This window comes from Melozone crissalis, unplaced genomic scaffold, assembly GCF_028551555.1.
Source record: "Melozone crissalis strain CALT ecotype California unplaced genomic scaffold, PUWL_Pcris_2 ptg000002l_1, whole genome shotgun sequence".
NCBI lineage: Eukaryota > Metazoa > Chordata > Aves > Passeriformes > Passerellidae > Melozone > Melozone crissalis.
Window position 1 is genome coordinate 24,441,930 of NW_026535780.1, and position 23,696 is coordinate 24,465,625.

The following is a 23,696-nucleotide window of genomic DNA, read 5'->3' on the forward strand; positions in this document are numbered from 1 at the left end:
ACATTTTGGAAACAGCAAGTTACCAGGGAAACAAACATCAAGCACTCTCAGAGAGGCTCATCTTGTTACAGGCCACAGAACCCGTGTCACTGAGGCTGGAAAACATCTCTGGCTATCATCTATTTCAAGCCCTCTGTTCTGATTAGGGTCAGTCAAAGTAGGCTTCTCAGGGCCATGTTAAATTGGGTTTTAAGTGCCTCCAAAGAGGGACATCCACAATCTCTATGGGCAACCTGTGCCAGTGTTTGATCACCATCATAAAAAAGCAATATTATTTATCATGTTGAAATGGAATTTCCTATATTTTAATTTGTGCCTATTGTTTTCTTCTCCCCATTTTCTTAATTTGAGATAAGATGTCTTTGGCAGGATTCTGGTGAATTAGTGTACATTCATGCATGCACACTGCTTTCACTTGTGCAGAACATGGGGCTATTGAAAATGCCAGAACATACTTTTCCTATGCATAGATATTTGTACACCACATTATTTCCTTCTGTCTCATTGTGGTTAGATGCAGTCATCTGTATATTCAGTATTCAAAATTATGCTCATTCATCAAAAGAGTAAGATAGATACAGCATTATTTATTCTAATCTGCTAACATCCTGGTTTCTTCCTCTCTTATGTTACTAAAAATTACAGGCAGTTACTTGGCAGAGTGCTTAAACATTGTGAAGTCCCCACTTAAGCCTCTGAGGCTGAAGACTTGACTACAAATGAGACAGACATAGGCTACAGATTTTGGCTCTAACAAATGCAAAAGATTTAGCCATGAACATATCTGCATGGAAGCAAAGGCATTGAGGGAACATGCCAGAAGACAGGGGAACTCCGACATTTTGCTGATTCACATCCAGTCACTGTTTCCCTTAAAATGCAAAAATACTAGAAACAAACTAGAAACAAACATCTTCCTCTGTCATGTCAGGCAGGCAGATTACAGAGTGACGTGTCCCTTTCCTCCTCCCATCCCCACTAAAGGCTTCCCACATCTCCTGCTGGCCAGGGCCCCACTCTGGCAGCTGCACTGGGGCTGCAGCCACCACTGCCCTGCTCAGGGCTCCAGCCCAGCTCCCCCAGCCCGTGTGGGGCACACCCTGGGCCTGCCAAATGGGCCACTCCAGCAAAGCCCAAAGAGGATGGTGCTACCTGCACAGCCAGCTCTGCCTTTGCAATCAGAAGTATCTAACTTCTCAGCTATATTTAATGAGGGAAAAACCCTGGGGAGTGTGGCTTCCCAATTTGCATGTTGTTATAATGAAGTGGCTGGACTTAGAAAGTTAAACTCTATTTGAGACAGGTTTTTTATCCTTATGGGTGTTTGATCTTGCCTTTGGGACCTGATCCAGAGTTTACTTGCAAGGCTCTGACAGGCTACAGTGAATTAATTGAGCCCTAATATCTGCTGGGAGCTGGATGTCTCTTTACAAGATTTTTAGGACCTTCTGCCCCTATTTTACAAGGGATGCTCAGCTCTTTTCACTGCCTGAATTGGGCACTGCAGTGTTTAGATTCCTTGCTGAGCATTTCTGAAACAAACCCTAGAGATTTTATACTGTTGCTTTCAAATAGCTAAAGGCATTAGCTATAGAGGACACTGACTTGCTGACAGGTGAAATTCCCTTTCCCTTACCTGCCCTGCTTTCTCCTCCTAAAAAAAGTCATTACAGTTGCTTTTGTCTCAGACTTGAGGCTTTTATATTATTTGTGTGCAGCCACAAAAGAAGTCAGTGAATAGTCTTTATCAAAGCACAGATTAAAATAAGATGGTACAGTGAGTACACATTTGCTGCCTACATGCATTTTCCCAAGGAGTCTTCACAGAACAATCCTGTATGTACAGACTGTACTTGGGATGCTAAGGGTGTTGAGGTCTGCAATATGATATTTGGTAGCACATGGCTTGCAATAAACCAACAGATCCCTTTTGTATTTTTGTGGCCTTTAATGAATGGAATAAGTATAAGGAAGCTAACAAAAACACCTACTTTGGGGCATGACTCACAACCCATCTTTTGTAATCCAGTTCCTAACGAATTTGTACATTAAATGTTTCTTCCCAATAATGCTTGCTGTCATGCAGACCTGCTAAAACCAATATTCAGATGCTTTTAAACAGAGTAGCAAATGATATAATTGTTGATATAGTATTTTCTGCAGAAATTACCAGAAAATGCTACAGAAATAGGCCAGTCAATGAAGCTGACACTTGAAAGCCTCAGCTAGAGCAGCAGTGCTGGAAGTAGAACGTTAAACTGCAATTGCTCCCAGTTTGCAGAGCCGTCACGTTGAATTCACTGGGGTTCTGTAACCTAGAGAGAGAAAATCCTGAGTGCTCAGATAGCACCCGACGTTATTGGGCAATGACGTGGGTGGGGAAATGCCGCTGATTTTGTGGGGTACAAGTTTTTGTATGAAAGAGCTGCACTACCTTTCTAAATGACTCTAGAATCTTCTGTATAGACTTCCTCTGACAGACAGTGATAAGATCAATTCCTCACAGCAATACCTCAGCAATTGTCTAACTCATTAGACTGGTATCAATCAGAATTCTAAGACTACAGCAAAACAACCTCCAACCAGAATGGGGAAAATTGCAAGACTCATGGTTGCGAATAAGAAAAAAAATCATGCACAAAAGAGGAAGAACTTAGCAAGAAAGAGGAACAAGCCTATTGTGAAACCAAAAATCACTCCCCAGAATCAACAAAGCACAGGAGGCTGTGCCTTGTGTAACATCTTAAATGGCTGAATTCCAATAGCTCGATCCCTTTTTTCTGCTGGGCTGTTTATGCCCTCTTCAGGATTTGTAGTGAAATTAATAGACAAGTTCCAGTGAGATTTATTTATACTGTCTCATATAGTTCACAAAATTGTACCAGCAGAGAGACTGTTCCCAGCAAACCCAAATGGATAAACAATGGAAACAATACCAGATCCCAAAGAAAAATATTGGCTGAACTTTAAATAAGCTTGCTCAATAAGAAAATACAGTTCAAATGTTTAAAAAAATGCTTAAAGAAAAACTGCACCTTCACAGCTAAAGAGGGTGAAAAGGCAATTAGGGCACTCAGGAGAGAGTGAAGGGGAGCAGAAGAAATGTTTGAGAGGAAAAAAAATCAAATAATTACAGGAGCTGACAAAGCACCTTGAGAACATTGTCAGAACTCTGTTATCCCTCTAGATTCATTTGTCCCCAGGCAGAGCAGAAGAGAGTTCAGAAAACAATCCTTCAGGGGTTTTTTAAATCAGAGTTCATAGCTCCACTCTCCTGAAATAGCTCAGTGCTGGTATCTCAAAATATGCCTACTCAACATGCCAGAAGGCATAATGCACATGAAAATCTCCCTGACCCAGCACTGGGCAAGCCTCTATATTTATTTGGGTTGTTGACACTCTTGAAACTTCTTTTGCTGGTACTGTCAATTTTTTTATGGGACTTCTGAATAGCAACCTCCATATGCTCAAATGTTGTAGCTTAAAACACATGTTTTTGCTACTCATTAATATACTGAAATGAGTGAGCATTACATATCAAAGATCAAAAACCCAGAAGATTGGTCAAAGACTTTTGCTTGTTTAAGGTAAATCTAGGACTGGGCAGAGGGTGTGCAGCATGTTACCTTTTTGGCTACCAAAATCAGACAATGTCCACTTACAATTCAGAACTTTCCTACACCATGAAAAGAGTATTCAACTTTTTCCTTCTCAAAAATCAAAGGCTGAAAGCACAGTTGTGTGGTCACACTGCTCACTAGAGCTGAGCCCATGAAGAAAACCACCAGCCCAGAACACTTCCTGACCTGCTGCTGCTGCTGTGTGCATGGGTGATCAGAGGTAGGGCTTGGCTGTTAGAGTTCCTGCAGACTTGAGTTACCCTGCACAGCACTGGGACAGTGCAGATGCACTCACAGAGCATTTAGGCAGCTCAGATGAGATACAACTCCCCAGGAGATCTGGCTCTGACAGACAGCCCTCAGACCATTTCCAGGCAGCTCAAACAAGACCAGGACGGGCACAAGAGCCAGAGCAAGACTCAAGATATTATTCCCGAAATATTTACAGAGGCCTGACTATGGAGTTGGCTGATTGTATACACCTGAGGACAGGAATCAGCTGTAATGCACACTATGCTGTGTGAGCTCACTTTATGCCCTTTCCATGGTATACCATGGGATCAAGTCCTGCAGGGTGAGACACCATGTTCCAGATTGCAAGGCAAGACATATTCTATTACCATCTGTATGGCAGTTGTCTTTTGTAAAGTAGGCAGTTTGCTTTATCTCTCTCTCTGAGTGCTCACAATCACTCCTCCCTCGGGAGGGGACATCTGCTGATGTTATCAGTTATCAGTACATCAGTGCATGGCTGATAAGAACTATATTCCACTGTGAGATGCTCCGCCCAGAGGGAGGAGCCAGGCAATGCTACCCAGATATAACCCAGAGTTCTAACATACTGGCATGGCTTCTCCACTGGATTCCCCAGAGGAACAGCAGCTGCCTCTTCTTCTGCTGGATCTTTGGAGGAAGAATACATCCTTCTCTACAGGACCCCCTTGCTCCAACAGAGCCACCCCTGACACTCTGGGAGGACTGCAGCCACATTTCCAATTGGACTGTTACCAACAACCTGACCAACAGGGTGACAGGTTGAGTTCTGACTCAGAGCTGTTTTAGTGTACTGCATTGTTTGTTTTATCCTTTTATTTTTCTTCCCTATTAAAGAACTGTTATTTCCTAGTCCCATATTTTTTGCCTGAGAGCCCCTTAATTTAAAATTTATAGCAATTCGGAGGGGCAAGGGGGGTTTACATTCTCCATTTCAGGGGAGGCTCCTGCCTTCCTTATTAGACTCCTGTCTTTCCAAACCAAGACACACCAGGATACTGTTTGTGCATCTGCCAGTGCCACAAGCTCTATTCTAGCAGAATTACTGTGCACATAATCAGAAAACTCCTTAAATAAAAGTGTAAGCATGAAAAGATTGAGCTTCAGAAGTAAGTTCAATCTACCTTTGATCATACTTTAAGTGGCTCTAAGTTCAAAACACAAGTTTGTAACGGGTCATGGTGCAGCAACCTCTTCTCCCTGCCCTTTGCAGTAGAGGAATTCAAACATACTCCTGCACTAAAAAGAGTTGCTCTAAAATCCCAAAGGAGTTATTTTTACTCTTAGGATACCAAGCTCTGGTTGCATAATGTACAGACTTTTTAATTTTTGTACTTGGTCAGCAATCAGAGAGAATGCCTTTTAATCCATCTAAAGATCAAAGATCTCTCCTTACCTACACTACTGTTGGAGAAAAACCCCTTTAATTAATTCACACGAGGTGCTATTTAAAACTACCATAACCTCAACTAAAGGCTTCTTGTTGTACATAGGCTTTTGTGTTGCTTTTTTCCTGCAGAAAGGCTGGAAGGGTTGGGGGTGGGGGGGAGGGGGGAGAACGACTTCCCATGCATACCTTGTAGCTTCAGGATCCCAAACTACAATGTCAGCATCAGAGCCCACAGCAATTCTGCCCTTCTTTGGGTAAAGGTTAAAGATTTTTGCTGCATTTGTGCTGGTAACAGCTACAAATCTGTTTTCATCCATTTTTCCACTGTGCTGCAAAACAGTACACAAAAGCAAACTGGTTACTTTTTTAAATACGGAATGAAAAAATGTTCTTGTTTTTCTGTTGAAAAACTTTTTCTGTTGAAAAAGTAGGATGAGTGACATCCATCATTTTTTTAAAGGTCATACCGAAGAATTTAGAAGTAAAAGTGTTTAGAAGTAAAAACTATTTGTCTCAGATGCCCATAATGCATACTGTATGTTTCACTACATACAGTAACTTTATCTTACTTTATCCCACAGCAAAGAGAAAAAAAAAGACAACTTTGAACGAAACATTCTGTGGATCCAGCCTCAAGTCAGCTGAAATTAAATGTTTTAGGTGGTTTTAAATCTGTAGTTCTACTCAGCAATTTCCTCAGGAAATGTAGCATCTCTGGAGTATCTTGGTTTTGAAAAAGGTGACACAGTATCAAGGGGAGCCTAGAAGGTGATAAGGCAAGGCAAGGTACAATGTGTAATACAGGAAAACTGATTTGCAAATACAGCGATCAGCAAATGCTGCAATCAAGTAGTATAAAAACCAGATTGCTGACGTGACATTTCAGCAAAATAGCAAATAACAATGGATATACATGTCTTGAGACTGTCCACTGCTGTGTCACTAATTTAATCCAGCTGCCATGACTGTTTTTTGTTTGGAAAGCCAACTACCCTGGCAGTAATATTGTGCACAGGTGAGTCTGGGAATCAGACTACCATAAAAACATGTTTATGGTGGTCTGTGAGCAGTCATCTGAGAAGAAAAGTATAATGAAAATGGTGAACACTGCTTTTCTAAGTAATAGTGTGTGGGAGGAGAGAGAAGCTGTTCAAACAAACTCACACAACTGTGTAATATTTTACAAATGAAAAAAGGGAGGATATTATCAATTGAAAAACTTTTAAAAAATGAACTTGCCCAACAGGATGCACTGTTCAAAAGTAGCACTGATGAGCACATTCATGTCTCAGTTTCATATGAGCCACAAGCTAAACTTCTGTTTACACCATAAGAAATCTCACTAGAGCTGTGCCACAGGGAAGTATAGGCACAAGTGTGTGTTTTGAACATATCAACTGAAGCTGAATCCCAAATACAGATAAGCAAGAGATATCATGAACCACATTCTTACCAAGTGTGTGAGGTAGGTAATTATACCGTAACAAGTGAATATGCTTCACAGTGCCTTGTCAAGGTGACATCACTACTGCAAGAGAACTTCAATAGAACTAGAACTTCCAGAACGTCACAGTTTTGCATTAGCCAGAGCAATCATAACACCTAGTATGAAGCAGATTCCTTGAGAGATTTCCTTACCTCCCCCCTCATCAGACATTGCCTGAGAAGCACTGACCATTCTTGTGTTGGCAAGAGAATCTGAAGTCAGTGGGACTTGAAGCTGCTCATTTCATCTTATCACATTTGAGAAACATTTATTAAAACATAAATTACAAGTTGACAGGCACACCACTGTGCAAACTCCTCCAACAGCTAAGTTGGAGAGAGATCAAAAAAGGAAAAAATACACAGCTGATAGAGTTGAAGCTGTAGGTACCTCTTTTATTTTCATTTCACAAGCTGAAAAAAATGCTTCAAGGAAATGAACTTGCAATACCACTGAAACAATAGCAATCCCTTAATGCTAAACAATCAAAATGATTCTTCAGTGAAATACTTTAGACACTAAGAATCTTCTTCCATCTTCCATGAGCATAAAGTGAGAGCTAATAAGAACTATTATAGTTTTCAGTTGAATGAGTTGTCCTATGATAAACACACTTGATAAAACTGAAGAGTTAATACCTGCTGAGAGATCATGTTTTGTGGGAGAAATCAATTACCTCTATGTTTGGACATTTTGATTTACTTACCACGCCCTTTTCCCATATGACTGACATCCTATCCTCCACACCATTCACTCCATTAGGGATTTTTGTGAAGTCATCTTTGCCCAGAGCTTTCTGGCATATGTCAAAGGTGCAATTGTCAGTCCCTGTCACAGACAGGTCACCACTGCAGAAAACAAAGTTCATTATGAATCAGTGCATGTACCAGACAGTACCACAGAGGAAAACCTGTTGTAAGGCTGGGTGGACCAAAATATCCATCCTTCAAGACAAAAACTGATATGCCCTGCCAGCCTGCCCTCAGTCCCATCCTCCAAGACTGGCTCCACAGTAACAGCCAGTTACCCTATGAAGCAGTTTCCTCTTCAGAAACCCCTCAGAAGAAAACAAGCACCAACACTGACTCTTTTACTCTGGATATGTCAAAGACATCCCACAAATGGAGGAATTGTCCACTTTGCCCAGAACAAGCAGCTTGGTTTCATCCTCACTTTGGGCAATTTTAGTCTGCGTCACTCCATATGACCTCTGAAATTACTATGGATCTGCACAACAGTTATTCTGTGTTCAGGCATACCTTTACAGGCTGTTCTGTCAAATTCAACCCTTTTGTGCAGTTAACCTTTACTGGTAATGAGATACCAGCAAACCACACATCTTGTTAAGTGCAGATATCCTAAAGATACTTCTTTTTCTACATCCTTCTTAAGTAGATGTTATGAAGTGAATATCTTGTATGTACCCTCAGAAGTTAGCAGGCTTAGTTTTATGCAGCATTTGAATTTCAAGTGAAAAAGACATCAGACAACAAACCCCAGAAATCTAGCTGTGACCTCACCTTTTACACATTTCCCACTGACTTACAGCCTGTCTTCCTGGTCATATTACAATTTTTGCTGTGGTATGAGCAAGGCAAGGTTTATTGAATAAAATTGTATGTGGACAGAAAACTGTAAGAGTTCAGAGAAATAAAATATGAAAAGAGAAATTTTTTTCAATCTGTGGTTTCGCCCTCCATTTCTCCTTTCTGATAATGTAACATTCTGTGCTTAGAAAATCTCCAGAGCATCAGCCTGCTATTATGTACTCCTGACAAAATTTGCTGTGCATTTGGGTATCAGTGGTCACTGTTTGTTCATCTGCTTACTTGGCCAGTAAGTTCATGAGGAAACCAGGAGTAGATGGATCTGGCCTCAGTGGGGGTCCCATCACATATGCTGCAGCATGAGCCCAGTCTTTATTCCAGTAGTTGGTGCCATCAGTGCCAAGACTGGCAGCAATAGGCTCCCCATAAACCACCTTTCCTGAAAAATATAAAGCAAAGGTATCATTATCAAACAACATAGAAATGCATAACTTGTATTTTCTCTGCTAAGGATTTTTTGGGCGGCAATGAATTTAAATTTAAATGAGTGCTTCAAATTAAACACCTACATATGGAAGGACATAATAAACTAAGCTATAACACAACATCTTTGTTCTGAATTTTCTGCTAGTGATTTCCCAATATATTTTCTCCTAAGAACATTGCTTGGGCAAGTTTTTTAATTAAATTGTTGATATATATACTATAATGGGTTTTACACATTGTTTACTAGGAATGTGATTGAGATTTCAAAAAGAAAGCAGTCCTCAGTTGCATTAATTATGTTTAAGATTCATATACTTGGTAGTACCTGTTTAGTGCTCTGAAATTACTGACTACACAACAGTGTCAGTTAATATATACAGCATACAGACCTTGCAAGGTGGCACTTTTAATTGTCAGGAAGAACAATATGGCAGGAGACATAAACCAGAAAGTACAGAAAGATTTCCCAAATCAAAAACTATAAATAACTTAATTTTTAAAATTATCTCCCAAGTTTTAATCTTTTATCCTTTGCTGCACAGTATCCTATTTTCCTCAGAAGAGGACACCAACCCAGACTGGCTGTCGGCCTTTGGACACAGCTAGCATATTTTAACTACTTTTTTCTCCTGGGAAACATGGATTTGAAACTCATCAGAACAAGATGTTTCACTCCCTGAGCGAGTGGTCCAGACACTGCAGTTCTGCAGCAGACAGGTGGAAATGCCTGCATTTGCAATGGTCACTAAAGAACCAGGATGAGCTGGGACCTCCCACACCCACTCAGAGGCCACTTGGGGCTGGTAAAATGCAGCCTCTGCTGGGTCCCCTCCTCTCAACCCTACAGACAGTGGATATTTTGCATTGAATGCCAGGTTTCACTCCAGACACAGTTTCTATTGGAACCACCACTGCATTGCCCCAGCAAGGCCACAGCTGGTGATTGCTTGGTGCTACCACCCTGTGACCTTTCTCTGACTTCTGGGTGTAAGTCATGCAGGCATGGTACTGTGGGGAAAGAAAAAGCAAAGCTTTGCAGATCTCTCTCTGTACATTAGACTGCTACTTGTGTGAGCTACTGGATTGTAACTCCTGCACTGGCATAGGTAGATACTGAGGAGCTCAATTGTTTTCAAAATACACTTCTCATTGCACTAGTGCCATTCCTGAAATCTTTTCTGCTAGATTTGCTAAAAGGCCTCAAACAACTTTATCTCTACATGGTTCAAAGTCTGCTTTGGTACAACTGAACTGTACATTTATTCCAAGTACAACCTAGTACAACTTTGTCCACAGCCTAAAGCCTCCCTGCTAGCATTACTAATTTGCTACAACCACCTTGGTGTCAGTGCACTCTGACATGCTCAATGTGCTTGTCTCATGTTGATGCTTTGGCTTGGAGCATTCTAAGTTCTCAGTCCCACTTACCTACATATTGGGCTCAGAGGGAGACTACCATTTTTAGACTTGAAAACATGACTTAGGCAGATATTTACTGGTTTTTTTACATCTTATTTTTGGAGCTCAAAAGCACTGACTATGAGGCCATGCATGGAAGTGATATGATCACTCACTGATGAGGAGATGTGAGCAGATCAGTGTTTTCTTAATTCAGAGCTGAATGAGGAAACCTAAGAAGAGACATGGATAAACCCAGGAGAATGGACGAAATTAGGATGAAACCTGGTTCACCTTAGTTCAAGGTCTTCCCTGACTCTTGCAGGAACCCTTGGTCTTCCCTGGCCAAGTCCAAACACTGTATTTGAGGGTAGGCTGCCACCAAAGTAGATGTATATAGAGAAGGTCTGGTATATGTAACCAATCTGTCACATTTACCTATTAGTCTTTTGGCAGATTTTTCATTTTCAAAGCCACCAGAGAGGGGAGGGAGGGGACGTGTGGTTTGTGTCTCTTCTTCTGCATTTAAACAAGCTAAAGAAGCTTTCATCCAAAGTAAACCTGAGCTATAAATCATTAGGACATAGCTACAAATTATTAGAATTAAAATTGCAGGAAAAGAATAATTTTTTTGCTTAATAAATACTTCAGAGAATAATAGAAAAATAATTTTCTCATCATAGTTTCACAACATGAAAATGAAAAGAAGTTTCCAAGCTCCCAGTTGGATATGCTGAACTGATTCTAGCTCATGTACCATAGCTGATGACAGTATTTCTGCAGTCAGAGTTTGAACTGACCAGCTCCCTTTGTTCCCATGAGTGGGGAGGAACAGAAGTTATTCCCTCAAGTGATTTTGAGTCTGAACACTGCAGTTTCAACAGACTACCTCTGGACAGTTCTGCTGAATGTGCAACTTCCTGCATTTCACTTGGGCCATGACAAGCCAGCCTGAAGGATACAATAATATCAAGATTCTGCTTTAAGCCTAGTAAAAAGGAAATTCTGCACTAAGGCTCTTTCAGCTGAACTGGCAACAAGGGAATTCTGCATTAAGGTTCTTCTAGCTTGATTGACTTCTGCCTATAGGCATAGAAGTGAAGTAATGCAGTAATAAATCATGTCTTTCAAACTGTTATATTTTCCAGCATTCAATTAAAAAAGGAACCACTAAGTGTTCTGCTGCTTGGTCTTCCTGACACCTCTGAGCAGCTGGTGTATTTGGTGACTTTTTATCACATGCCCTAACTGGCTAGCCAAGGCTATTTTTAATAGATTGCTTTATCAAAAAGAAGAGCATTCAATTGCTATTTTTGTACCACCTACCAGAACTCAAAAAGAGTTGAAATACTGATAAACACCAACTAACATTGACGGATTTGAAAAACTGGTCCATATGTTCTTATTCTAGTAGAAGTTTAGAAGCACTTAGGATAAGGTCATATGGGGCAAAGATACTCACGAGCTCTGAAAGGAGCAGAACTGCAAGGCAGGGTTTACTGAATCACAGATAGCATTGCATCCATTAGCCTATACACAGCGTGGGCCTGAGCTGTCCCGCATGAAACAGCTAAAAATTGACATTTTTAGTTGCATTCCTGCGCTCAAAATCAGCTTGAGAGTTTGTATTCCCTCAGCAATGGACATGCCTTTCCCCTCACCAAGAAGAGACATAACCCGTGACTGTTGGTAGGAAGCAATCTTGTAAGCCTAAATAACTGTCTTAGAACCTGGCCAAGGACATGTTTTTCTATGCACCTTTTTAAAAAGGAGAAATTTTTATTAAAAATTACTTTTTCAGTAAGATTGTGCTCTCCAGGTTTCCACTAGAGAGTTCCATTACTGGCTGTAGCATCACATTAAATGAGAAAAGGGACCTGACCTTTAATCATCACACTGCATGATCCTTAAGGTCCCTTCCAACCCAAACCACTCTATGATTCTATAGTCTCCACCTTTAGCTGAGATTTAGCTTAGATTGAAAGCATCTCTTAGGAGGAGACAGTATAAATCATGTACCCCTAAATCCCATTTTATTAGCCTTGCTCTCTCCACAAGCATTTCTGGTGGCAGGAGTGCTTGACAAGGTCCCATCAGGTAATCCTAATAAGGAGAAGGAGCTGCACTGCCTGACATGAGAGCTCTACAGCCTTTTATTTTCACTGGAGGGAAGATTTTACACAATAGCAGGAAGAGAATCCCTTTTGTCTTCCCACTTAAGGGAATAAGAGTGTCATGCACACAAATGTATCAAACTGCCCTTATGTAGAAGAATACAGTTCCTCTACCGACTCTGTCCAGATTCAAGGCCATATTTTGCACAGGGATGAAGAAACAGCCCACTGAGACAAGCAAGGACAGAGGTGCTGTCACACCCGTCACACACTGCTGTTCTCACAGAGGTGCTGTCTTTGATCCTCTCAGTGGAGAGCTGCTGAGCCTTGCTTTTGGCAAACAGGCTGGTAGGACCCCACAGAAATAACAGGATAGGGGCATGAGTTAGCTTGTCCCTCTCCAACATGGCCACAGTGTGGAATTTTGGATTCCCTGCTGAATATTCAGCAGCTATCACAGATGTACATGAAAAACATGCTGCTATAATCTGAAGTTCTTCCTTGAGTGGTGTTGCTGGAGATCAGAGGAGACATAGATGGTGAACTCTGGCATGGAAGAGAGAAGGAAAGACTTTTGCTCACCTCATTCTCTTAAATTTGCTTAATCTAGAAAAAGAACTGCTGGTCCTCTACAGAGTGTATGACTGATTATAACCTTCAAGGTCTGAGCCTTAGCTCACTGAAGACAACAGAATTATGCTTAGTGTCTAGAGCAAGCTCTATCAGGCCTTCAGCCTCTAATGTTAGCTCTCACCTTGTGCAGCTAAATGAGTGACAAGGAAGAGTTGGGCTCTGAGTTACATTTTTGACTAGGAAAATCACTGTCTCATAGAATTTCAGAAGCAATGCAATTGCAATTCAATTCTGGTATCACACTGTCAACCAGAAAATAGATTTCACTCACTGAAGATCTGTTTTTCCCCTTCTGAGGTCAGTGATGGAATTGGAAGGGATATCAATCTTCCTCTGACATGGGCAGGGATGAATATGTACACACACTTTGTATTTCATGCTAAGTGCTTGAAAAGAAACATTAATAATTTCACAATTGTGAACAGCAGGAAGCTAGCATCAAGACATGGAGAAATGATCTTGAAAAGATGCATAAATTGTTTTAGAGTGAATATTTCAAATGTATGAGAGGCTTCCAGTATTTAAGAGTTTACACAAATTTCACATTTAGAGTGGTTTTTAACCTGTCCAAACTGAATGTCTTTCTTCAAACTATTTGAGTTTTATTTATGTCATTCATACAATACTTTGAGAATATTTTTTTTTGTCTGGAATTCCTTGCTTTTTATTACCATTCTTTACTGAAAAATGAAAAATAACTTCTACTGAAACCAACAGCAGTGAATTTTCAATTACCAAAATTCATACAGATCAATCTCATTAAAAACTGCAATTCCTGTAACTACCTTTGTGGTACCCTAGTTATCTTTTGACATTTCTTAATCAATCTTAGATTTCTTTTTTCCAAACAGTATACTTCTACGCAGATGATATGAATTATGAAGATATGTTATATCTTGCTGTGCACAAAAGAAAGCATTGGTGAATCTGACTGCAGCAGCCCAGGAGGCCATAAAATACAATTTGCTCCCCAATCTGCATCAATTGTCCCAATTTTTTCTTAGCAATATTGGGAAAGCATACATCTATCCTCAGTAATCAAACTGGCACTGTAGACTATTCTTACAACACACGCCTCATCAATGTTTTACAGTATTTAGTGTCAGCATAAAATTCTTTACTTGAACAGTATTATAAAACACTATCTTAGCTCTTCTATGTTTTTCATCTTTAATCTGGGTATTTCAACTGTTGTCATAACTTGTAGTTAATGTGCACCCTGTGAATGTACACCCTGTGAATGTACAACCAACCCATGGATATAATCCACATTCCTGGCAGCACTGGCATCTAGTGGAGGAATCCAGTATAGCACAGTAGAAAATGTGCCAATAAAATATATTCTGGTAAATTCTTTCACAAACTTGAATTACTGCTAAATCTTATAGAAGTCATGGACATACATATTGTGCATAAACATACTCTATCACACTGCTTTGATTTATCATGATCTCATACTCTATGTTTTAATATTAATAATCTATACCTCCTGCGTAGGCATTATCTAAAGACAAGAAATAGCAAAACTGAGGTCTATATGAAATTCATATCAAGTCAGGTGAAAACAAGCTGTAAATGCAAAAGATGTAAAATCATAGTAAAAATTATTCAAAAAGATAATGAGGACAGATAATTTTAAGTCTGCCAAATCTTGGGCTCCTGTCCTGCTCCTTCCACCTTGATAATGTCTCCTCACAGTGCTGTTGTTCCACATGCTGCTCTGGATGAATTTAGAGATGAGGAGATGAAGCATCCTGAATACCTACAGCCTTCAGGCTGCTTCTAGCCTACCCAACAGATGGTCAGCAAAGCCAGGCCCCCTTGGCTGACCAGAGTTATTTGTGAACACTGCAGTGCAAACCTGAGCAGCTCTGCACTGGTGAGAATCAAGGCTTTCAGACACTGTCATCTTCACCATGACTTTTAAATGCCCAGCGAATAGGAGTCATCATGGCACTGTCTGTAAAAATATGGCGTGGTCTCTGTTATAGAATTTCTCATCAAGATATTTGGTAAAGCCTTGCACTCAAGAGATAAGAACAGTAGAGTATTGTCTTGAACTGGTCACATCATTTTTGCAATAATGCTGTTCTGGCCATCACTTTGACCTTGGAGGTACAATATGAAGAGAAAAAAATTTGCTCTGGGGAGAATTGTGGGTGCTGTTCTTACACACTGCTCCCCTTGAGCCCAACAATACACAGACAGACAGACAGACAGACAGAAACACACACACACAATTTAGACATCCTGCTCCAAGAAATTCACCCATGATCTGAGGCTTATAACACCCATGAAAAGTAAGACACTAATGCTGTGTTTGGTTTTCCATGACCCTTCCCCCAATGCCACTGTCCAAGCATAAAAGAATTACAACTTTTACCTTCTCTTCGTGCATTACTTATCACCTTAGCTGCAGATTTACTCATGACATGGACGACATAAAGGGGGCAGTTGAGAGCATTTGCTATGGTAACGGCTCTTTGTGTAGCTTCAGCTTCCACTTCTTCAGGACGACACAGTTCGTGACCCTCAGGGCCAGTTATGCCCATTGCCAGCATCTTCTTTGCACCCTGCAGACCCCACACAAGCATGTAAGAGTCAGTTAAAGTGTATCTATGGTGTCATGAGCATGCTGCCAGTCAAATGGATTCTGAAGCAGCCATTGCAGCTAAGGGAAAAAAACAACTAAGGAGTTGTGATTTTTTTCCAAAATAAGTTACTGTAGTTTTATCTGAAATCTAACATATCTCTCAATAAATTCAGGTCTTAGAATACTTAAGTAAATTCAGAGAAGACATTTCACTGGCTTGCAGGATTAAATCACAGCTCTTGAAAATCTTACCCCTCTCTCAATATGTACACTGAAATATCATGGCCAATGATGTCCAATGATGCTACTAACTTTCACTGGGGAGGAAAAAAAAGGAAAAATTCTTACTAAATACAAAGATGCATATATATCCAGAGCATCTGAAAACTCCAAGAGGCAAAGAGGTTTTAAAAGGCAAAAAGGTTTTGTCCCTATGTTGGGACTAAATTTAACATTTGCTGATTTGAGTTTATTTAGCAACTAATTAATTTCTGTTACAGGACTTGCGGCAGAGTCAAAACGCTGTTGACTGGAATAGAAACTATTCTATAGAGCCACTCAAGCTCCCACTGATGTCGAGTATTACCAGTGGAGTTACAGCTCAGGGCCCCAGAGCTCTCAGTGCCTCCACTCAGCTCTAGGGTGGCAGAAGCAGGTATGAAGTGAAGCATTTATGAATTATGCACAGAGGGATGTTGAGACTTCTGTGCCCAGCCAGTGGAGCTTTCTCCATACTTCTGGATCTGCTTCTGTTGCATGAGCTGACGATCCTGGACAGACCTAGGCCTAGTGCCTGGATGGAAAAAATGTCAAATGTGCACCTGTGCAATTAGCTCCCCATTCTCCGCATGGACTTGAGCAACTGCCCCAATTTCCTTACAGCAGGAAAAGGCTTCATACAGCTCCTCATCATTGACCATGTATACATCTTTATAGGCCATAAACATCTTGAAGGAGTTGACACCTTTGTTTTGAACAAGACTTTCCATTTCTTGCTTCACCTGAAAAATACAGCAATTGTATTTTACATATTAATAATTTCGTATAAAGAAATTGTAAGTATGGAAGGTGATCCTTTACTCACTCATCAAACATATGTTCAGTACAAGTAGCCCAAGTTGCATACTTAAAGACTGGTTTAGACTATTCTTCTTGTATCAAATTGATTCTTAAAGTATATAAAAGGGTAGCACTGCAGTGCAAATATTGGAAGCACAAACTAATTGCAGGAGGGAATGCTTTTTACAAAAGGTAATGAGGCAGAATTTTATTTCAAATAAACCTCCTGGTGTTGGAAACACCCATTCTAATATTACAGTCAATGCGTCCAACTCTCACAACATGGACATTTATGCAAAACCGATTTTCAAAATTGGACCGCAGTGGGCTGCAGCTTCTAGCAAACAACACAGTGATAGAAAAGATTTCATCCTACAGAGCTTTGTCCTGACTCTAAACAACACACAGAGCCTTTTGAAACATTTTGTTGTCAAACAAAATAGCTCCAAAATGCTACATGAAGGCCTGCCTTTCTTTTTTTTTTTTTTTTATTCACTCCTGATAGGATTCCCCTGCTTCTGCTAAAGCCTATGAAGCCCAGCAAAACATTGCATCACAATGCAATGCAATCATCACAAAGAAAGTAAGACACATATTTTAGTCTCAAGACTTCTTGCACAACTGGTTAGCTAGAAACATATATTATATAACTTTGGTTCTCCCCTCCCAGTAAAATGATGGTTACAGTAATTGATATGCATCTGTAATGCTATTAAAATTTCCATAGGATTAATTCCTTTCAAAAAGTAAAATATTATTTTTCATCTTCTCTCTAATAATCTGGTTGAGTCTGCCCAAGAAGGGTAAGATATACAAAAAATTCAAGGAAATATTTTAGTTATCCAGAGGAGGGATGGGAGCACATTTTGAGTGGCAGTTATCAAATAAGTACCTGACAAAATGGCACAAATATAGAGGCATGTCATTTATCCTCTTCACTGTTTACTACAACTAACAGAAGGCATTGTAAAGAATGCATGCTTTTAATTAATAGTTCAAATTCTGATGAGATGAGAGCTGATCAGATGGGTATGGCATATCAGTCTTTTTCACCCAGGCCTTTTGCATCTACAAAATGCCCAACCTATTTCTTTTAATCTTGGCCTTTAAAAACAGCTACATTCTTAATATAAACTAGAACATTTCATTGATTTACATCTCCCTATTTTTATTGGATTTGTCCGTACAATTCCACGATTGTCTGCTGAGCCTGTTTCAAATGCACATTACTCATATTTCATTGAAGAATTTATTTTATGCCTTTGCCTTAAGTTAGAAGTTGTGGTGAGGCTATTTTAGCACTCAGTACACAGAATACCAAAGATGTGTTGTTTGCAGAGTGAATGCTTTGGTGCATATATTCTAGAATTTAAAAATTAGAAAAAGTACTCATATATAAAATAGGAATTTACTTAGTATATTTGTGTACTGATGCATAGTTCTCCAAGAATCCAAAGTCATCTTGTAAAACATGGGTCTCATTCTGATAAATATCAAGCACCTGAAAAATTAATTTATCAGTGAAGCTTTCAGGGTATCAGCAAACATTCACTCAGCTAAGATGATTCTCCCATATGTAAATTCAAAAAAGGTTTTTTAGATTATTTCACATTCAATGTACTATTGGCTACAGTCCTGCTTTACTTTACATGGGTTTTACTGCAGCCACCCAGGAAAATAAATCTTCCCCTACAAATGAAGTCAAGTACCATATTTTTTATGTATGCACTTAAAAAAAAAAAACAACAAACCAACCAAAACCGCTAAAACTCATCAGAAGCATAAAATATCAAGTGTTCAAGCAACAAAAGACAAAATTATTGTGAACACCTCTTTCCCCCTCTGACCTGCCTGGTCTTTGTCTTGCACAATCCCTTCCTTTAACTTTGTGCAGTATTATCCAGAGATACAGCCTATCTGCAGACTTCTTTCAAATACCTATACTCTCAGAAGGGTGTGGATTATTTCAAATGTTTTTAATCACAAAATCACTAACCAGCAAGCAGTATTTAGCACATGAAGACTGATTCCAAACAGGCATAGTACAAATTTATGGAATTTAAAATAAAGCTCTTGTGTCTACCTTGTTGCTCCACCATGTAACTGCCACATGCAATGAATAATCACAGCAGACTTTTGGGTCTGCCCAGCTTTTCCATGTATCAAAGGCTTCAATAAGAGAACAACCTTTCTGAGGGATGGCAAAGTCGATGATCATAGTGGTTCCTCCTGCTATAGCTGCCTGAAAAGAAGAAAGTTAATATTTAGCAATCAGAAATAATGCAGATTTCCTTCCACCCTGTCCAACTCCCTTACATCAATTAATCTGGACTGAAAACCCAAAAGCCACTGAGGAGTTCCCCTGAGTAAAGTCCAGACTCGAAAAATGATTTTGGAGATTAATTTCCTTTGCTTTGAGAAAAATGTTCTCAAAAGCATGTTCAGGAGAATCCAAGTGAAATTCTCACACTGAAGGAGAAGCTTCTCTTCGTGTACAAAAACTTATGAAAGAAGTGGAGATGTGTCTGTAGTGTTTATGCATCAGCGAGTTTCCTCAAGTGTGTGGAATCACTGAGGAAGAAGAGCACTAGAAGAGCACAGTCATCTTGAGATGTGCTGCCTCAGAGTCTGTGTAGTGGAAAAAACAAGCTTCAGTGACAGGCAAGTACTAAGGGGCAAATACACAGCAACAAAAAAACGCCATTGAGTTTGAAAATTCAATATGAAAGTCCCCAAACTCTTGACTAATACTAAAATATTTTACAGTGTTTAAAAACGTATTTTTATTAGAAACAGAATATCATTTAGTAAAACTGTATAGAGGGTTTTAAATAGAATGAGGAATTTACATTCTCTACATAAATGTTGTAAAGTAATAAAATAAACTACAACTTAACAGATGAATGGTGATCAAAAATTGCTTTTTAACCAATAATTTCCATTCTTATTAATGGAAAACTGAATTATTACTTTTCTTGCCTTTGAAGGGAAAAAAAGTTACACAGATGCCAGATTCTTGACTAAAAGAAATTGATCTAATACAAAAGTTCCTTTGTTGAAATTGTTGCTTTCTTCCAGATTAGCAAAAGAAATCCTCTCTATTGCTCTGAACAATGTCCCTTTGCAAAAGAGCAACAATCAATTCAGATCAAAATGTGCACAGCCCAAATTCACAGGATCAGAGAATCACAAAATTAGCCATATTCAAAAAGACCTTTGAGATCAAGTCCAACCTATGGCCTAACACCGCCTTATCAACTAAACCATGGCACTAAGTGCCACATCCAGTCTTTCTTTGAACACCTCCAGGGATGGTGACTCCACCACTTCCCCAGGCAGCCCTTTCCAATGCCCAATCACTCCTCCTGTGAAGAATTTATTCCTAATGTCCAGCCCAAACTTCCCCTGGCTCAGATTGTGTCCTCTTGTCCTGTCACCAGTTTTCTGGGACACCAAGCCCCCCTGGCTGCACCCTCCTCTCAGGGCGAGGCCTCCCCTGAGCCTCCTCCAGGCTGACCAGCTCCAGCTCCCTCAGCTGCTCCTCACAGGGCTTGTGTTCCAGACCAGCCTTGCTGCCCTTCTCTGGAGGTATTTGAGCACTCAAAGCTCTCTCTGAATTGAGGGGCCCAGAACTGGACACAGCACTCAAGGTGTGGCCTCACCAGTGCCCAGTACAGAGGAAGAATGACCTCCCTGGTCCTGCTGGCCACACTGCTGCTGATACAGGCCAGGATGCCCTTGGCCTTCTTGGCCACCTGCACACACTGACTCATGTTCAGTCTGGTGTCAGCCAGCACCCCCAGGTCCCCTGGGCACTGTGCAGCCACCCTGTCCCCAGCCTGTAACGCTGCAGGGAGTTGTTGTGGCCAAAGTGCAGGACACTGCACTTGGACTTGTTAAACCTTGTATTGTCAGACTCAGCCCATCTATCCACCCAGTCCAGGTCCCACATACTGTATTACTCTTCCTTTTTCTATGACAATTCGTCTCTTTCTTCCTTCTGCTCATTTAGAATTCAGAAGAATAATTGTAAATATGTTAGTATATTTTGCAAAAAGAGAAATTTGGAAAGTGACACAAGTATTTGTAATCCCTAATGAATTGAGCAAAACATTTTCTCCCAGAAAAGTTGTTCAAACTGTCAAATATTTTTTAACAAGATTGATTGACTTATTTGTTAAACAGGATTTAAATAAAATTTATAGACTTCAAGAAAAAAAAAAAAAAGTCATGGGTTCCACAACTCCACTTGAATCTCCTTTTATTCCCTACATCTTTTTCCCCCTCTGTCTGTAAAGAGAGATGCCTTTACTTATTCAACTGAATGGGTAAATCTTAGCTAATCATTGTAGCATATTTTGCAATACCTGGAATACAACTCTGTCTCATTGAATTTCTTGCCAAAATATTTGTCAGAGGATGACCTCCAGTAAATAGGTCTGAACACTTTCCACACTTTGACCTGGGTTAAGGATAGCCACAATGTCTAACTTTTTGACATCTGACTGCTAAGGTCGATCTAGAATTTTCTTGCAGGCACTGAAGCAACTATCTGGCCATCCCATTTTGTGTATGCAGCCTCTGTCTTGAAGCTTCCCTGCCCTTTAAGTACCTCAGAGTTACTGAGAAAACCTTAAAAACTTATTTTCTGCTTTTTAGTAAATCCCAGTTCTCCTGTGAGAGGAGCTGGGTATAACAATCTCTGTGAAGGTGATGGCTAGCAGACAAATCAAGCGGGGCAATGTGATCCTTTCTGTGAACAAAGGCTTTCAGTCTGCACAACAAAGCTCTTAGAAAAGTGCCTTGAAAGTTTTGGTTATGGAAACTGTATGGAGATGATACGTAATACTGCTATTATGAGTAACTGATACACTCTTCATATTCAGGGTATATAATAAGATCAGCTAAAAAGCTGAAAAAAAACCCACTCCAAGTGTAAGACTGGGAGAAATAATGTACTTTCATAAAGTGTATTTGAAGTGGACTTTCATTGAGACACACAGTAAGCACCAAAGTGAATGGCAGAAGAAAAGCCTGCATTCCCTCATGCTAACAGAGGAGAAAGATCAGTTTACCAGAGAAATGCTTAAACAGCACAGGGGAATTAAACTGTTGCTTTAGTTAACCTTTGCTCAGAGAAGTATGAAGCTTGATGCACCAAAGCTGGTTGTAGCCTGCATGCTGACAGCCAGGGTAAATGCCTGCCCCACTTGACCCCTGCAATCACAATAGTTTCTGGAGGAGCCCAAATAACATTCTGGCTGGGGTGGACCTCTGAGTACCCCACCTACTTTATGACAATGTCCCAGCCAAAGGGACAGGATCAACTGGCCATGCTTGATTCACATTCTCTTCTCTCTCTCAGAAATAATCCTGGAGGACCAGCAGGCAGCCCTCTCTGAGAAAGCCCAGATGCACACACAGACATGCACATGTGCACCCACCTTGGTTCCAGTGTGGAAGTCATCTTTTGACCTGCTACCCATGAAAGGGAACTCCATGTGTGTGTGAGTATCGATGCCCCCAGGGATCACCAGCTTGTTGGTCGCATCCAGCACAACAAGTCCAGTCGAGGGCTCCGGGTTTATGTTCGGGCCCACCTGCCGCACCACTCCATCTTCCACATACACGTCAGCCACCACAGAGACGTCATCATTCACAACTTTTCCCCCTTTGATCAAAAGTCTCTGCTGAGCCCGGGTTTGGGGTAGCATGCCAGTAGGTGAGAGCGAGGCCTCAGCTCAGAAACTTGCTCTTGCCTCAGAGTAGTTCACTGCCCCGTCCTCCCAGAGCAGCAGCTCTCTCCAAACGGGCCTGAACGCACCGCACACCATGCCCGTTAAACGGACACCGATGGAACTGCCCCCTCTGCCCCCGGAAGCTCCTCCTCCCCCTCCTGTGCGGCCCAGTGACACGGATGGGAGCAGGGCTGCCCTTGGGCCCCTCCTGCTCTGGGCTCTGCCTGCACAAAGCGAGCCAGGCTTTCAAGGGGTTTGGGTGTTCTCAAAGCACACCCTCCAGCCTGCCCTGTGCACCTGCAGGTTTGCAGCTAGCTGAGCTGCTTTAAAAATGTGGCTATTTTATCATCTTGTGATGCCCAAAAACAAACTAAGCTCTTTGCAGCCACATTTGAGAAAACCAAGGGTGACCTGAGCTCTCCACAGAAGCAGCCAGAGAACCCAGGGGTGACCTGAGCTTCCTGCAGCCATGTCTGGGGAGCCCATGGGTCCAGCCTGTGCGGAGGAAAGGCAGAGTGCAGTGCTGTGTTGACCCAGGTGTTGCATCCTTCTCAGTGGAGATGGGGGGGGGGTCCACACTGCTCCCAGGCTGTTTCTCAAAGGATTTGGGACACACCACCCTCAGGATCCAAACATGGCTCTCTGCTGCTACTGCAATGATGCAACACAGACAGCGCTCCAGCCTGAGGGGGAAGCTGGGATGTGTGTGTCAACATCCATAATCCCATTTCAGTACCTGATGCTCCACCTGCCCCATGGCCCTGCTGTGCCCACCCAGCAGGCTCAGCCTGTGCTCGCCACACCCCACACTGCTGCCCCCACAACCACTGCCAGCCTGGCTGTGCTGACCCTCAAACATCCCTGCCCCAGGGGAGCCCTTCCTGAGGGCCAGGGGAAAGTGAGGATCCTCTGTGGAGGGTTTCACACAAGGCTGGTGTGACCTTGGCAGGAGGTGGCTTGTGTGGTTCAGAATATACACCTGTAAAAAGAGGTGGGGAGGTAAGACAGCTGAAAAATGAGCTAAAGACCTACTCTGTACCATCTCAGAGGCACTCGTTTCTATGGCATTTTCCCACTTCTCCCATAACCCTGGATTTGCAAACTCAGCAGTGACATGGCACAGCTCAAATGTGTCCCTAAATCTGCTGAGCACTTGCATCTTCATCCCCTCACCCCTTCCAGTTTAGTGGTGATGATTTACCAAGAGAGAACATTGTCTCTGCGGGCTGTGAGAGGGTGCACACATAGGATACCAAAAAGCCATTTAGACAATGGACACAAGATATGGAAAATCTCACCTTCCCATCAGCATGTCACCTTTGTTCCTTCCCTTATGATGGGTAAGAGAGAATTACCATA

The 23,696-nt window shown here is 41.2% G+C and overlaps 1 protein-coding gene across 1 annotated transcript in view; it reads right to left on the reverse strand.

Moving 5' to 3' along the window:
• The window catches only part of DPYS (dihydropyrimidinase), a 28,653-nt gene extending 6,340 nt beyond the window's left edge, over positions 1-22,313 (reverse strand). The window contains exons 1-7 of the mRNA XM_054283775.1: positions 22,044-22,313; positions 18,683-18,841; positions 16,362-16,541; positions 15,331-15,520; positions 8,599-8,755; positions 7,476-7,617; positions 5,470-5,612 (exon numbers count right to left, since the gene is read on the reverse strand). Of these exons, the coding sequence (XP_054139750.1) occupies positions 5,470-5,612; positions 7,476-7,617; positions 8,599-8,755; positions 15,331-15,520; positions 16,362-16,541; positions 18,683-18,841; positions 22,044-22,313 (1,241 nt within the window). The remainder of the gene's footprint in view (positions 1-5,469; positions 5,613-7,475; positions 7,618-8,598; positions 8,756-15,330; positions 15,521-16,361; positions 16,542-18,682; positions 18,842-22,043) is intronic.
• Between the last annotated feature and the right edge of the window lie 1,383 nt (positions 22,314-23,696).